General features: G+C 45.1%; 3 protein-coding genes across 3 annotated transcripts; 2 read left to right on the top strand and 1 right to left on the bottom strand.

The window, feature by feature from the left end:
• The first annotated feature begins 575 nt into the window (after window positions 1–575).
• On the top strand, window positions 576–5,759 carry LOC112898234 (protein unc-13 homolog). Its single transcript, XM_025966599.1, has 5 exons — window positions 576–935; window positions 2,177–3,046; window positions 3,360–3,803; window positions 4,184–4,376; window positions 4,446–5,759. Exons 1-5 carry the CDS (start codon window positions 576–578, stop codon window positions 5,360–5,362), a joined length of 2,784 nt encoding a protein of 927 aa, XP_025822384.1. The 3' UTR covers window positions 5,363–5,759.
• A 1,090-nt stretch (window positions 5,760–6,849) lies between these two features.
• On the top strand, window positions 6,850–9,360 carry LOC112898494. Its single transcript, XM_025966829.1, has 5 exons — window positions 6,850–7,232; window positions 7,666–7,703; window positions 7,847–8,114; window positions 8,367–8,650; window positions 8,727–9,360. Exons 1-5 carry the CDS (start codon window positions 6,918–6,920, stop codon window positions 9,157–9,159), a joined length of 1,338 nt encoding a protein of 445 aa, XP_025822614.1. The 5' UTR covers window positions 6,850–6,917; the 3' UTR covers window positions 9,160–9,360.
• Window positions 9,361–9,571: 211 nt separating this feature from the next.
• On the bottom strand, window positions 9,572–12,143 carry LOC112898235 (endoglucanase 20-like). Its single transcript, XM_025966600.1, has 7 exons — window positions 11,901–12,143; window positions 11,313–11,729; window positions 10,778–10,855; window positions 10,502–10,648; window positions 10,303–10,411; window positions 10,030–10,196; window positions 9,572–9,946 (listed from the first exon to the last, which is right to left on the bottom strand). The coding sequence occupies exons 1-7, from the start codon at window positions 12,141–12,143 to the stop codon at window positions 9,572–9,574; spliced, it is 1,536 nt and encodes a 511-aa protein (XP_025822385.1).
• Between the last annotated feature and the right edge of the window lie 575 nt (window positions 12,144–12,718).

A 12,718-nucleotide genomic window follows, 5' to 3' on the forward strand; every position in this document is an offset into this window, starting at 1 on the left:
TGCTGCCGATGCACTTTCTTATATATGGGTCAGTACATGACCGATTGTACATAATCTATTTCTACATGCAGATCCAATTTGAGTCACTAGCTCCATCCACCTTCCGGACAACAAAGACGTGAAGCTTTGCAGATGAATCTGCGGAGCTGAGTTCTGAAACGAAATGGCATCATGTTTCTGTCGCTTGCACTGAAACTTGAGAGGAGCATCATGTGTGTGTGATATGTCGGCTTGGTCCATCAAAAACCGCCGGCAACCACCTTTCCGTCTGGCCCCTTCTGCTCACAGCTCACCCATAATATTTCACCAAACTATACTTTCCACCCAAAAAAATGGCTTGAGTCCCAATCAGAAATCATAAAATGTTCATAATAACTTAAGATGATGACAATTGCATGAAACAGAAAAGAAAAGAATAAGAAAATTTGTTAGGTGAGCTGGTGTTGCTTTTGTCAGTTAAGCTGACAAATCAAAAGAGGTTATCATCCCCAAACAAAGCAAAGCCGCGCTAAATGAAACTCGCGCCAAAACTGCTCTGAGAAGAAGGAAAGAAATCGCAGAAAAAAGCAGCAGCAATGGCGCGCCTCTTCCGCGATTCCTCCCGTTCCAGGGATCCCGCGGCCGCCACCACAGCTCCGCCGCTGCCGTCACCGCTCCCCGACCTCGGCGTGGCCCTCTCCGCCGCCGACCTCCGCGCCACCGCCTACGAGCTGCTCGTCGCCGCCTCCCGGGCCACCGGCGCCAAGCCCCTCACCTACATTCCTCAGTCCGTGACGGCGGCTGCCAAGATGAAGGGGGCCTTCGGGCTCGGGTCCTCGCCGTCCTCCAACGGCGGGACGGCGGCGGTGCTGGAGCTGGTGCGGGCGCGGATGGGTGTCACGGAGCCGACCGACGCGAGGATCCGCCGGGCGCTGCTCCGCGTCGCCGCCGGACAGGTTAGGATCTCGGCTTCTTGAAAGCGACAATGCAGCTTAGTTGCTTCATCAAATGTTGCATTTTTTTTTCTTGGTTGTTGCCGTGTCGGCTGGTTCGGGGTAGTTCCGTGCGGTTGGTAGTGTGTCAGGCCAGTGGTTTCAAGTACCGATTTGGTGTTCTTGGGAAGTTGGGATCACTGGTTCTTGGCTTGGATATTTGATTATTTTGTTTGTGCTTGAGGTTGCAACCTCAATCGAGGCAAATGCTCTGTTTTCCCCTAATCCCCTTCCTGGAACTGGAAAAGGGGGGAGATTCTGTTCACTGTTCAGCATTTGTCTGCTGTAGCCTGTAATGGCGTGTCTGTATTTTTTTTCTGATGACTCTGTGCGACTTTTGTAATGCCGCCCTGGCCTCCATTACATAGTTAATTTGTACTTGCGTTATATGCTGTCCTTGAACGTTTGCTTAATTATCTTGATCTGTCCTTTCTGTACTTGAACTTGTGTGATTCAATAGTGAGAAGTATATGTTTGTCCTATCAATCATCATATTAGGGCATGTGTGATTCAGCAATGCAGAGCTAAGTTGGCAAAGAAAGATATAGTATACAAATATACCATGCCAGCCAGGGGTGTCCATTCAGCTTATAAATATTGGAAATAATCGTAGTCTCTCTTTTCTTGGTGATCTATTGCACCTCGATGCGTAGATTTTCTTATTATGTTACTCCTAGTCAGTGAGTAAGTCCAGTTATTGTGTACTTAGGTGCCCAAGTAGTCCTTTGGGTGGTCTTCCTGGCTTGTATTACCAAGCATTCTAGTAATAGTAGTTGCTTGCTCTGCAATTCTTGAATTGTTAGGCAATGTGTGATGATGACTTTGGGTTAATATGTTGTTATATGTGCACTAGTTGCGCTTCCAAGTTTTGTTTGTTAACCTGAGCTTCTATTTTGGTTGTGGATTTTAGCACTATCTTTAGATGACAGGTGTGGAATATAGGTTTCCTTTTAGACATGCCAAATTTGTACTGCATCCTTCCTTTTTCCTTTTCTCTCATTTTAGATTATGGATATTTCTAGAAATCGCCAAGCTTCAGCAACCATTCTAGGAAAGTAAATTACCTGAGAGTCGTCATTGATGGGTCACTATTGCTTTCAGAGTCCTGCACTTAATTATCTAGAATTTACTGAACCATATTTCTGTTGTGTATACATAGAGGTACAGTTTAAGTTCATTTTCACCCTTTTTCTCCCTTGAAACAGCTTGGCAGACATGCAGAATCTATGGTTTGGCCCTTAGAGTTCCTGCAGAAGTGTAAAGCATCAGATTTCCTGGACCCTCTCGAGTATGAGGCTTGGCAAACTAGGAATTTCAAGCTTCTCGAGGCTGGTTTGCTTGTCCACCCTATTGTTCCTTTAAAGAAATCAAGCATTTCTGCAAAAAGAATGCGGCAAATACTACATGAAGCATATGATGGGAAACTTGAAACTGGGAGGAACTCTGAGTCCATGATAAGGCTGCGCACTGCTGTCATGTCCCTTGCATGTAGATCCCTTGATGAAACTTCTGATGAGTGTCACTGGGCAGATGGCTTCCCACTGAATCTTCATATCTACAAGATGCTGCTAGAAGCTTGCTTTGATGTTCAGGAAGGCTCTGTAGTACAAGAGATTGATGAAACAATGGAGCTGTTAAAGAAAACTTGGCCTATTTTTGGAGTCAATCAAATGCTCCACAACCTTTACTTTACCTGGGCATTGTTCAACCATTTTGTCATGTTGGGCCAAGCAAATAATGATTTGCTTTGTGCTACGGAGAATCTATTAGTTGAAGTTGCAAAAGATGCTAAAATAACAAAAGACCCAGATTATTGTGATGTATTGGGCTCCTCTTTAAGCTCGATAATGGGCTGGACAGAGAAAAGGCTGCTTGTGTACCATGAAACTTTCAATACTGGTAATATTTATTCCCTGCAATATATTGTTTCAATAGGAATCTCAACTGCAAAGATTCTTGTTGAAACTCAAGATATATCTTATGAATACCATGGTGGAGTGAAGGGAGATATTGATGTTGTGCGCAGCAGGATTGAAACTTATATACGCTCATCACTTCGCTCTGCTTTTGCTCAAGTAAGTTTCAAACAGGATGAACTGTTTTTGCTCAGTTGTTTCACTATTTAAGTATGGATAATTTGAAGTTCAAACATCTTTCCTATTTTTTTCCATTTTGACAAATTTCTGTCATATGCCACAAAATGTTGCCAGATTCTGTAAAGCATGGCTGCAACCTTAGACACCGAGTACTGCTGAAAACTGTCTGAAAATTGCTTCTTTCAACTTACGTGCACCTATTTATGACAGTATTATGAACTGCTTGATTAATATAATTAACTTTCAACACTTGTACCAGTGCTTATTCTTTGTGTAGTGTTGATTCATACAGACAATGGAAGAGGGAGCTTCAAAGCTGTCATCAAGGAACCGTAGGCCTGCCCTGTCAATTCTGGCAAAGAAAACAAGTGACCTTGCTATTAAGGAGAAGAATGTATACAGTCCAATATTGAAGAAATGGCACCCCCTTCCTGCTGGTGTTGCGGTTGCAACCCTTCATGCTTGCTTCGAAAATGAGCTGAAACAATTTACTGCTGGGCTTACCGAGCTCACACCAGATGCAGCTCAAGTGCTTAAGGCAGCTGACAAGTTAGAAAAGGATCTAATTCATATTGCTATTGAAGATTCTATGGACATTGCTGATGGAGGCAAGTCATTGGTAAAACAAATGCCACCTTATGAAGCTGGAACTGTAATGGCTAATCTGGTGAAAGCATGGATAAAAGAACAAGTAGACAAACTTAAAGGATGCACTGACCAGAAGTTAGAGCAGGAGGTGACGATATTCTATTTAATTCTAAGACTTCACTGTATATGGAAAGTAGAAACTGCATTTTACATTGTTGTTACTGTTGCATGCTTCGGCATGTTGATTTGTTGCATTGATTTTTATCAACAATAACTCCAAGTCTAATGATGAATATGAGGCACTAGTTACTACACATTTGAAGTTTAATACATGAGCCCTTGATTCCTGACTCAAGTGATCTGCTATTTTGGGCATTCATGCTTCATCCATTCTCAGCAAGCCCCTCAAAGACTGATGAAAAACATATTAAAAGAGCCTGCGATATTTCAAAATATTTATGTAACATTTTAGATAGAAACTTCAGAAATTTATAGAATGTCTTATTAATTTTGTGAATTGCTATGCAGACTTGGAACCCAAAGGATAATAACAGGGACAGTTTTGCTCCCTCTTCTGTGGAGATGCTGCAATTAATTGAGGAGACTTTTGATGCATTTTTTGAGTTGTCTATACCAATGCACACTACTCTGCTTTCTGATCTGACAGCTGGACTTGATAAATGTCTTCATTATTATGTCTCTAAAGTGAAATATGGCTGTGGTAAGTATATTGTGAAGACAGTTCTAGCGCATAATAATGTTGGTGACTTCATTTTGAATTAATTTACAGGAACACAGAGCACAGTATTTCCTCAGCTACCTCATCTAACAAGGTGTGATGTTGGTTCCAAATTATTCAAGAAAAATGAAAAACAACAGTTTCCTGTGAAGCAAGGATCACAAGTTGGATCAACAACTGGAAATGAAGCCTCTAGTCTTCCTGGTCTATGTTTTCGAATAAATACCCTCCATTTCATCCAAAATGAGTTAGAAAACCTGCATATGAAGACAAAAGCATGCTTGCGAAATGCTGCTCAGCCTGATGTCGCTGGTGGGCTGAACATCAACTTTGAGTTATCCCAGGCAGCTTGTCAAGAAGGAATCCGACAGCTGTGTGAGACAACTGCATATATGGTGATATTCAACGATCTGAGTCATGTTCTTATGGATACTCTCTATGTTGGTAGCCCTGCATCAAACAGGATACTGCCTTTGTTAAAAGAGCTAGGTCCTATCCTTAGGCTTGTATCTTCCACAGTGCATAGCAAAGTGCGAAACCGTCTGATAACTGCATTGATGAAAGCCTCTTTTGATGCCTTTTTGTTGGTGCTTCTAGCTGGTGGACCGACACGTGCTTTCTGTTGTCAGGACTATCAGATAATAGAGGACGACTTCAGAGCCCTCCGAGGCTTGTATTTAACATACAGTGATGGCCTGCCAGAGGAATTAGTTGCCAAGGCTTCCTCAGAGGTGAAGAGCATTCTGCCACTCCTACGGACAGATACTGAGACCCTCATTGCGCGATTCAAGAAGACAATTTCTGAATCATATGAATGTACAACGAAATCTAGGTTCCCCATGCCTCCGGTGCCTCCCCATTGGAGCCCAGATAACCCCAACACGATATTGCGTGTATTATGCTATCGAAATGAAGAGGCAGCTACAAAGTTCCTCAAGAAAGCATATGATCTGCCAAAGACACTTTGATTTCTGCAAAAATGTGCAGCCTATTGTGTATGTTTGCAGCTTGCAAATAAGAGGTGTGGTGAATTAGACTGTACTGCCTCCTTGTGAAGGATAGAAACATGTACATGCAAGTAGAGTATTATGAAGTCTGAATTGGCAGATTTTGTGCGTGCAGACTAGAGATTGGGTTCTGCTGAGTTTTTCCTGCGGCAATCTAGGGTGCTGTTCATTCAGACTTGGTGGGTCCTACAGCTTGATTGATGATCAATGTCCGGGTGCTCTGTTCCTGCTGGTCCTGGATCTGTCTGCATTGGGTGTATTCATCTGTCAATAGGATCCATACGACATACTTGTGCAAGAGTGTATTCATCTGTAAGAGTGTGCAGAATGTGTATATATGCATATGCTTACTTGGCTATTATTTTTTGCATTTGATTACAGAGAAAAAGATGGCACATGTGTATATATGTGTGATACTACAATAACTGAAAAAACTCACCGTAATTTTTGTAAGTGATTGAAAATGTATTTGTATTTAATCAGGACCTACAACCAAGTTAACTTGTGCAGTTTTTCTGTCTTTACTTAAAGGACAAGTAGGTGTACAATTTTTAGAAACTTGAATTATCTATTACTCTAGAAAAAAGCAGGAGCTTTTCCAACCAATTAGGCCGAAAAAAAAAACACTCTCCACCCAACAGACCATAGAATCTTAGGTAATTAACTTGCTTTAAAGGAGAAGAGATAAGTAACATAAAATGGTACAATTATTTTTAAATAATATTATCTTAGTAGATAACAGCAGAAGTGGTATCCCTTTGCAAAAACTGCAAACATAGCACCCACCCTGTTGTCATCCAAGATGGCAACTACGACCGAGCGATGTATACTACTAGGAACAAACCTGAATCTATCAATTACATTTCTCCTGACACCGGACAACAAACTTTTAATCATGGCTATCGGAGATGAAGATGTTTACTTGTTTTAATGTGGCAAATTTCCAGTAAGTGGTTCTTAAATCGAAGTGCGTATCACCATGCCTCATAGGACTAGGATGCACCATAAATCCACTCTTCAGAGCTTTTAGTATTAGGATCATTAATGGAAAATATCTTTGGTATTAGGAATATGAATTCATTACGTGCAGTTGACAGATAGACATCATCAGAGTATCTGTCGTCATTGCCCGTGCAAAGTCTGACGCAGTAAAATTTTGTTCATGTCTGATTTATGCACTGCCACGCTGCCCGATCACCGTCAGCAGCACAAAACCACCGTCCCCTCTCCTCTTCTCCGTCAGTCGTGGCCTCGCGCCAACCAACCACACCCTGCTCTCAGAGGGAAAAAGATCCAACGAACGGAGAGATGCCAGAGCGCCGCCGGGCCCACGTGTCAGTGACTCCACCCACCCGCCGGCTGCGTGGGGAAGGGAACCCACCCCATCTTCCCGGAGGAGCCCGAGCCACCGTCGAGGCTTCACTCTCGCTTCCTCTCCACCGCCGCTTCACCCCTCCCTGACCCCCCCCCCCCCTCCCTCTCTCACGCCCCCAAGAAACGCTAACCCTCGCCGGCGATGCTCTCCACGGCGGCGGCGCCCTCCACCTCGCTCGCAGCCGCGCTCCCCTCCTCCCGCGCGCGCCGCCGGCGCTCCCGCGTCGTCATCGTCGCCGCGGCGGCGGCTTCAAGGCCGGGCGCGGGGGCGCGGGAAGGAGGGACGGAGCGGTTCGCCACCAGCGGCTCCATCACCGACTACCTACGATACCGCCGCCCCGAGCTTGGCGGCGGCGGTACCGGGGGAAGGGCAGGAGTGGCCGGCGGGGAGCTGCAGACGGCCGTTGTGCGCTTCGAGAAGCGGTTCCCGTGGTCGCTCCTCCACCCCTTCCTGCACGTGAGTCTGCTGTCATGCTCTTTCTGCCTGCTTGCTTGCGTGGAGGGGTGAGGGGAATTGGATATGTCGATACGAAATAAACCAAACTGCACAGAATGCCCTGCTGGTGTTTTCTTCTTTTGCATCTGAATTATACTTTTCTCACTCAAAGTTTCAGCTTGATCAACTTCACCGTCTAAAGTAGTATAGTTTACTAAAAACATACATTTACTATGTTTTCCCTCTTAATTCAACTGAATTGCAATTAGGTGAAATGAAATGGGTGCTATTAGTCCAGCATTTCTGTAAGTTTGTTTATTCCCATTTTCCTATACAAGAATTCTGGCTCCAAAAGAATACGGTAGATGCAAAACATTGTGAGTTGACAAGATGTGCTGAAATATTTTATGAGCGTTCCCTGGTTTCTGATCAATTGTGAACTCTTATTCCGCAGGTTGATTTGGTTTCTACAGTTCACATTGCCGACAAAGAGTATGCTCTTTGGCTCTGTTTCATGTTAAGCATTATTTTTACTGTCATGTTGACATTCATTTAATCAAATGTCCCTGCATCTGTTTCCATACATCAGCATCTAGCAACCAATTGAATTTGCTGATATCCTTTTTTTTCTTCAGATACTTTGATAGGCTGCAGCAAGAGCTTGAAGGTTATGATTGTGTCCTGTATGAAATGGTCACGAGTCGGGATAATTTGAACCATCCGAAGGGTCCAATGGCTGCTAAGAAGATGAAATCTTCACGTAGAGGATTCAGTATTCTTGGCTTCATACAGAAGCAAATGGCTCGGATCCTTTCACTGGATTATCAACTAGACTGTCTTGATTATGGCAATGAGAAATGGCAACATGCTGACCTTGACTATGAAACATTCAAGCAGCTTCAGGTAACAGTTTTATCTAGTCATGTCATTATTGTTTTGCTGCTTGAAATGTTTGCTCACCAAACTAGTTACAAAACTATTGTTGCATGGTAACTAGCTCATTACTGTTTCGCTCATCATACTAAGTATGGAATAAGAATCGTTCAGCATGCATGTTCCCCTGATTTGCAAACTTATGTGTACAGTTTTCTACTTGTATTTCACTGGCCATTTTCATTAGAGAATATTATAATTGCATTTCTTTCTGTCTTTCAGAGTGAAAGAGGTGAAAGTATTCTCACATTTGCAGTAGACATGACACTGAAATCGACCAAAGCCTTGGTGCAGCCAACTAACATGCCAGATGGTCTTGACTTTTGGAGATCAAAATTACTCTGGGCCTCACGTGTGCTACCAATGCCACTTGTTGGACTACTAGTCATCACTGGGCTTTGTTTGCCGGTGGAGAACCAAGATGGATTTCCTGAGCTGGAGGCATTGTCTAGGCTAGATGTTGGAGCCGCACTGAAGATTTTCTTGGCAAAACAACTGACATCTGAGTGAGTACTCTGAAACTAGTCAGGCAAATAAAGTGTAAGTGGAGTATGAACTAATTTTTTTTTGGTTTTATTAAAGATTCACAGCTGTGACGTCACCTGTTGAGGAAAAATCCGTTATCATTGGGGAGAGGAACAGAGTTGCCACTGAGAAGATAAAGGAAGCAATAAACCGTGGGTACAAGAGAATAGCAGTTCTTTATGGTGGTGGGCATATGCCAGACCTGGGAAGACGTCTTCGAGAAGAGCTCAATATGGTCCCAGCAGACGTGCAGTGGGTTACAGCATGGTCAATAAGGAGCCGAGAGCTAGACAGCAAATCCCTCCCATTCTTGAAGACAATGGCTGAGGCTTCAGGCTGGCCTTTGAATAGATACGAGACACTTGCTCTGCTCATCTTTTCTTCAGTTCTCGCTGTGGATCTTTGGTTCTGGGAGCTCCTCGTTGGTACTGCTGTGAATTGGGCATCTTTGGCTGGTTCCTGGATCGACAAGCTTAATGGCCCATTTTGACCAACAATTGGGAAGGGGGAGAAACAGAAACCTAGCGACACGCTACTATACAAATGGCAGTGTAAAGACAATAGAATTTGTTTTTGTTTCATTTTGTCATTGCTTGCTGGAATACTATAGCACACCATTGTAGATAAAACAGTTTTCCATCAAATTGAAACAAGATTGGTGGTAAAGGTGGTATACTTTCTCTGATTTTCATTGTGGATTTTTCTGAATGATATTTGAATCAGCAGATACATACAGTTTAGTACTGTAAAGTTATCATTGTATTCATTTCGTACTTCCTATCATGCCATACAGGGTGATAATGAGCAGGGGTAGACTGTAAGTAGTGTAGATGTTACAAGAGGATTTCATGCTTGGATCTTTACCAGAACCTGTCCTTACATGTGTTGTGTATCTTTCTGCTCTAGTTAGATGATATCACTGACGCGATGTCGTCCACATGCCCCTGCACATAGTTCTGCCCCAGAGCAGCAGCACAGGCACCCACAAATGCTGCGTTGATGTATGTTGCTGGCTCGGAGTGTGTGGAATCCCCCCTGTTATCAGGGAACTGGTCATTCCCATCAGGTCCGCCAACAATGGCACCGACATGGACGTTCGGGTTCGGGTCGCTTGTCGGGAGCCATGATGAGAACCCCTCATTGCAAGTTACCTTCCTTGGCAGAACCTTGATCGACGGGATCGATGAGCCGCGGTGATGAATGCGCTTTGGGAACTTAGAGCTGAAGCCAACCATGTAGGACATGCCCATTGGATTATCCCCCAGGATGTAATCCACCTGAATACCGCAAGCGTGTCAGATGTTGTACAGTACAATCCGGCAAAATCGTGAAAACATGTGGGAACTACTAGTGTTGCTACCTGTGATGCTGCAAATGAACTGATCTGATCTGGAGAGAAACTTGCTCCGCTGCACTGGACTGTGCCGGAGCCCGAAGAACTCAGCGTCTTCGAGTAGATGAACAACAGCAGGGTTGCTGTCGCAGTGTACTGCATATTGACTGAATCGCTTGTAAACAGAAGCCCTCCTGCGGTCACAAACAGGGTGAGAAAATCTTTTCTGGAACAAATGCTTGCGATCACCTGTTAAGAATGAGAGTTTCAGCCTATCAGATCAAAAAACTTGACCCATACCAGGAGTTGTGCGTATTTGTGTGTTGCCGCTGTTGGGCATCACGGCGCAGACAAAGGAGTCCAGGCCCCTCTTGTAGCCTACCAGCTCTGTCCTTCCAGCCAAGTACTCCTGAAAAGAGACGTTGACTTGGTGCGCCTGTCAGCTCGACATTTGAAGCTACTGGATGATCGATTGGGGTTTGGGAATGTGATGACTGACCTGTGTTGCAAGCATCTGAGCTCCAGAATACTTGTTGTCCCAGCTGAACATGTTTGAACTGCCGCCCTGGTTGTTCTGCAGGAAGTCGAGGTATTTCCTGTCCCTTGTCGCCCGGTAGAGCCATGCCGAGGCCCAGAGGAGCTCATCCTGGCATGTGACAAAAATTTCACCGTTGATCAGTAGGTAGAACGAACATCTACTGCTGTTCATATAGATGATGTGTGTTCATAATTCACAGTGTACATAATAGTAATTAATAATCAGATGGTCAATCACCTGAAAACCAGAGTAGGAGCAGTAGAACGGGCAGGAGGACTGGAAGGATCCCCTGTAGTTGTTGGCGAAGTCGAAGAGCTGATACGTTGGTGTTCATACAAGAGTTAAAACAGTTAATATCCACAGAAAAAAATAAAAGAAACTTGAGCTTTTTAAGATTGAACCATTTTTTATAACATGAACTAGATTTTGAAATCGTAGAAATAGAGAAGAAGGTTTATCAGTTTCAAAGTGAGCTGAATCGGGAAAAACACAGACCAAATGAAAAAAAGAAATGGTCGATTATTTTTACTGGACTGCAGCCTTGCAGGGTTACTGGATTTGGTCGAATTTTGAAGAATTTTCTGCATGGACTTTTGGATTATGACATCTAAAATTTTGCTCGATCGGCTGTGCAAAACTTTTTTTTACTTTCGTTATGTTATGTGTATGGCAAAATCAGACGAAACAATAAATCGTGCAGCAAAAATCCAGATGCTTCGATGCTACGACGGATGATATCGTGCATGCATGGAGAAGAGGAGACGCGACGTACGGATCTGGACGCGGCGAGGAGCTGCGTGGCGAAGGTCTTGTCCCTGTCGTCCCTGAACACCAGGTACGCGGCGGCGAGCGCCGCCGCGGCCTCGCCGGCGGCCTCGGACCCGGGCGAGCTCCTGGTGATCTTGTACAGCGTCCTCGGCGTGTCCATGTCCTCCGGCCGCTCCCAGCACTGGTGGTCGGCGTTGCCGTCGCCAACCTGAGTGTAGAGGGTGGTCGGAGAGGTGTGGGCACGGAGGAGGAAGTCGGCGCCCCACTGAATCGCCGACCGGAGGTAGCGGAGCTGACCCGCCGCCGCCACCTCGTCGCGGTACTCGATGGCGCTCCAGCTCAGCAGGGTGACGCTGAACGCCATCGGGAAGCCGAACTTGACGTTGTCGCCGGCGTCGTAGTAGCCGCCCGTCAAGTTCACCTGAACAAACAAGCAGCAAATTAAAAACGATGAGCTTAGTTTAATTATGGGAAACAATGCTGCACGTAAACAGGTTAGTTTTATCGTGTTGTGCGTGCATTCAGAAATGCAGTGTTCCTTCCAAAATGTTCCAACTTATTATACGTATGATCAGAAGTAAACTCGTCATACGTTTTCGGCTTGGCCGTCGTTGAGCGCCGAGTCCCCGCGCCACTTGACCCTCTGGTTCGCCGGCAGCCGCCCCGACCGCTGCCCCTCGAAGAACATGATGGCCTTGGCCAACGCGTCGTTGTAGTTTGGCGAGCTCAGGCTGCCGAGGCCATCGCCGGCGGCAGCCCCACCATCAGGAGCACCAAGCCCTACACCAGCGCACATCATCATCAGTGCCATTAACACCCACATCTTCACCGCCATGCTTGCCATGTGTACAAGCTTGATGATCCTGCCACCGATTGTATGTGTGTACGTGTCCTAGCTCTCTGAGTTCTTCTTCAGACGTGTGTTGCGAATTGCTATGGCCAGGGCAGCGTATTTATACTGTGAGAAGAGATCGATACTAACAAGCCGTGTGTTCTGCTTCTGCAAGAGCTATAGCAAAGCAAAGAGTGTAGCACGTGTCCACCATTGATTTTGCCTAGCTGAACGGCTGATCCGATCCTCGTTCTCACACAGTTAGGCTAGGCCCATGCTCTTGCACTTGCACCGATCTGCCAATGGAAGTTAGGCCAAGCAATGGATCCTTTTGATATGCATGCTACTAAAAGTTTTAAGTTTATTAGCATGTGTAAGAAAATGATGGTGGCGAGATTACGTCACTGCATATTCCCTGGTGCTGGGCGAGCTTGATCACTTCATCTTCCATGCATCTGCATGTGAAGCTAACAAGGCATCGGTGGGCTAGCTCTGCTCATGCAGATTTCGCATGACACCATCGTTTCCTTTCTTTCCCAACATGTGTAGCATTGGCTTGGTGGAGAAAGAGATGGGCT

This window comes from Panicum hallii, chromosome 6 (genome assembly GCF_002211085.1).
Source record: "Panicum hallii strain FIL2 chromosome 6, PHallii_v3.1, whole genome shotgun sequence".
Taxonomy (NCBI): domain Eukaryota; kingdom Viridiplantae; phylum Streptophyta; class Magnoliopsida; order Poales; family Poaceae; genus Panicum; species Panicum hallii.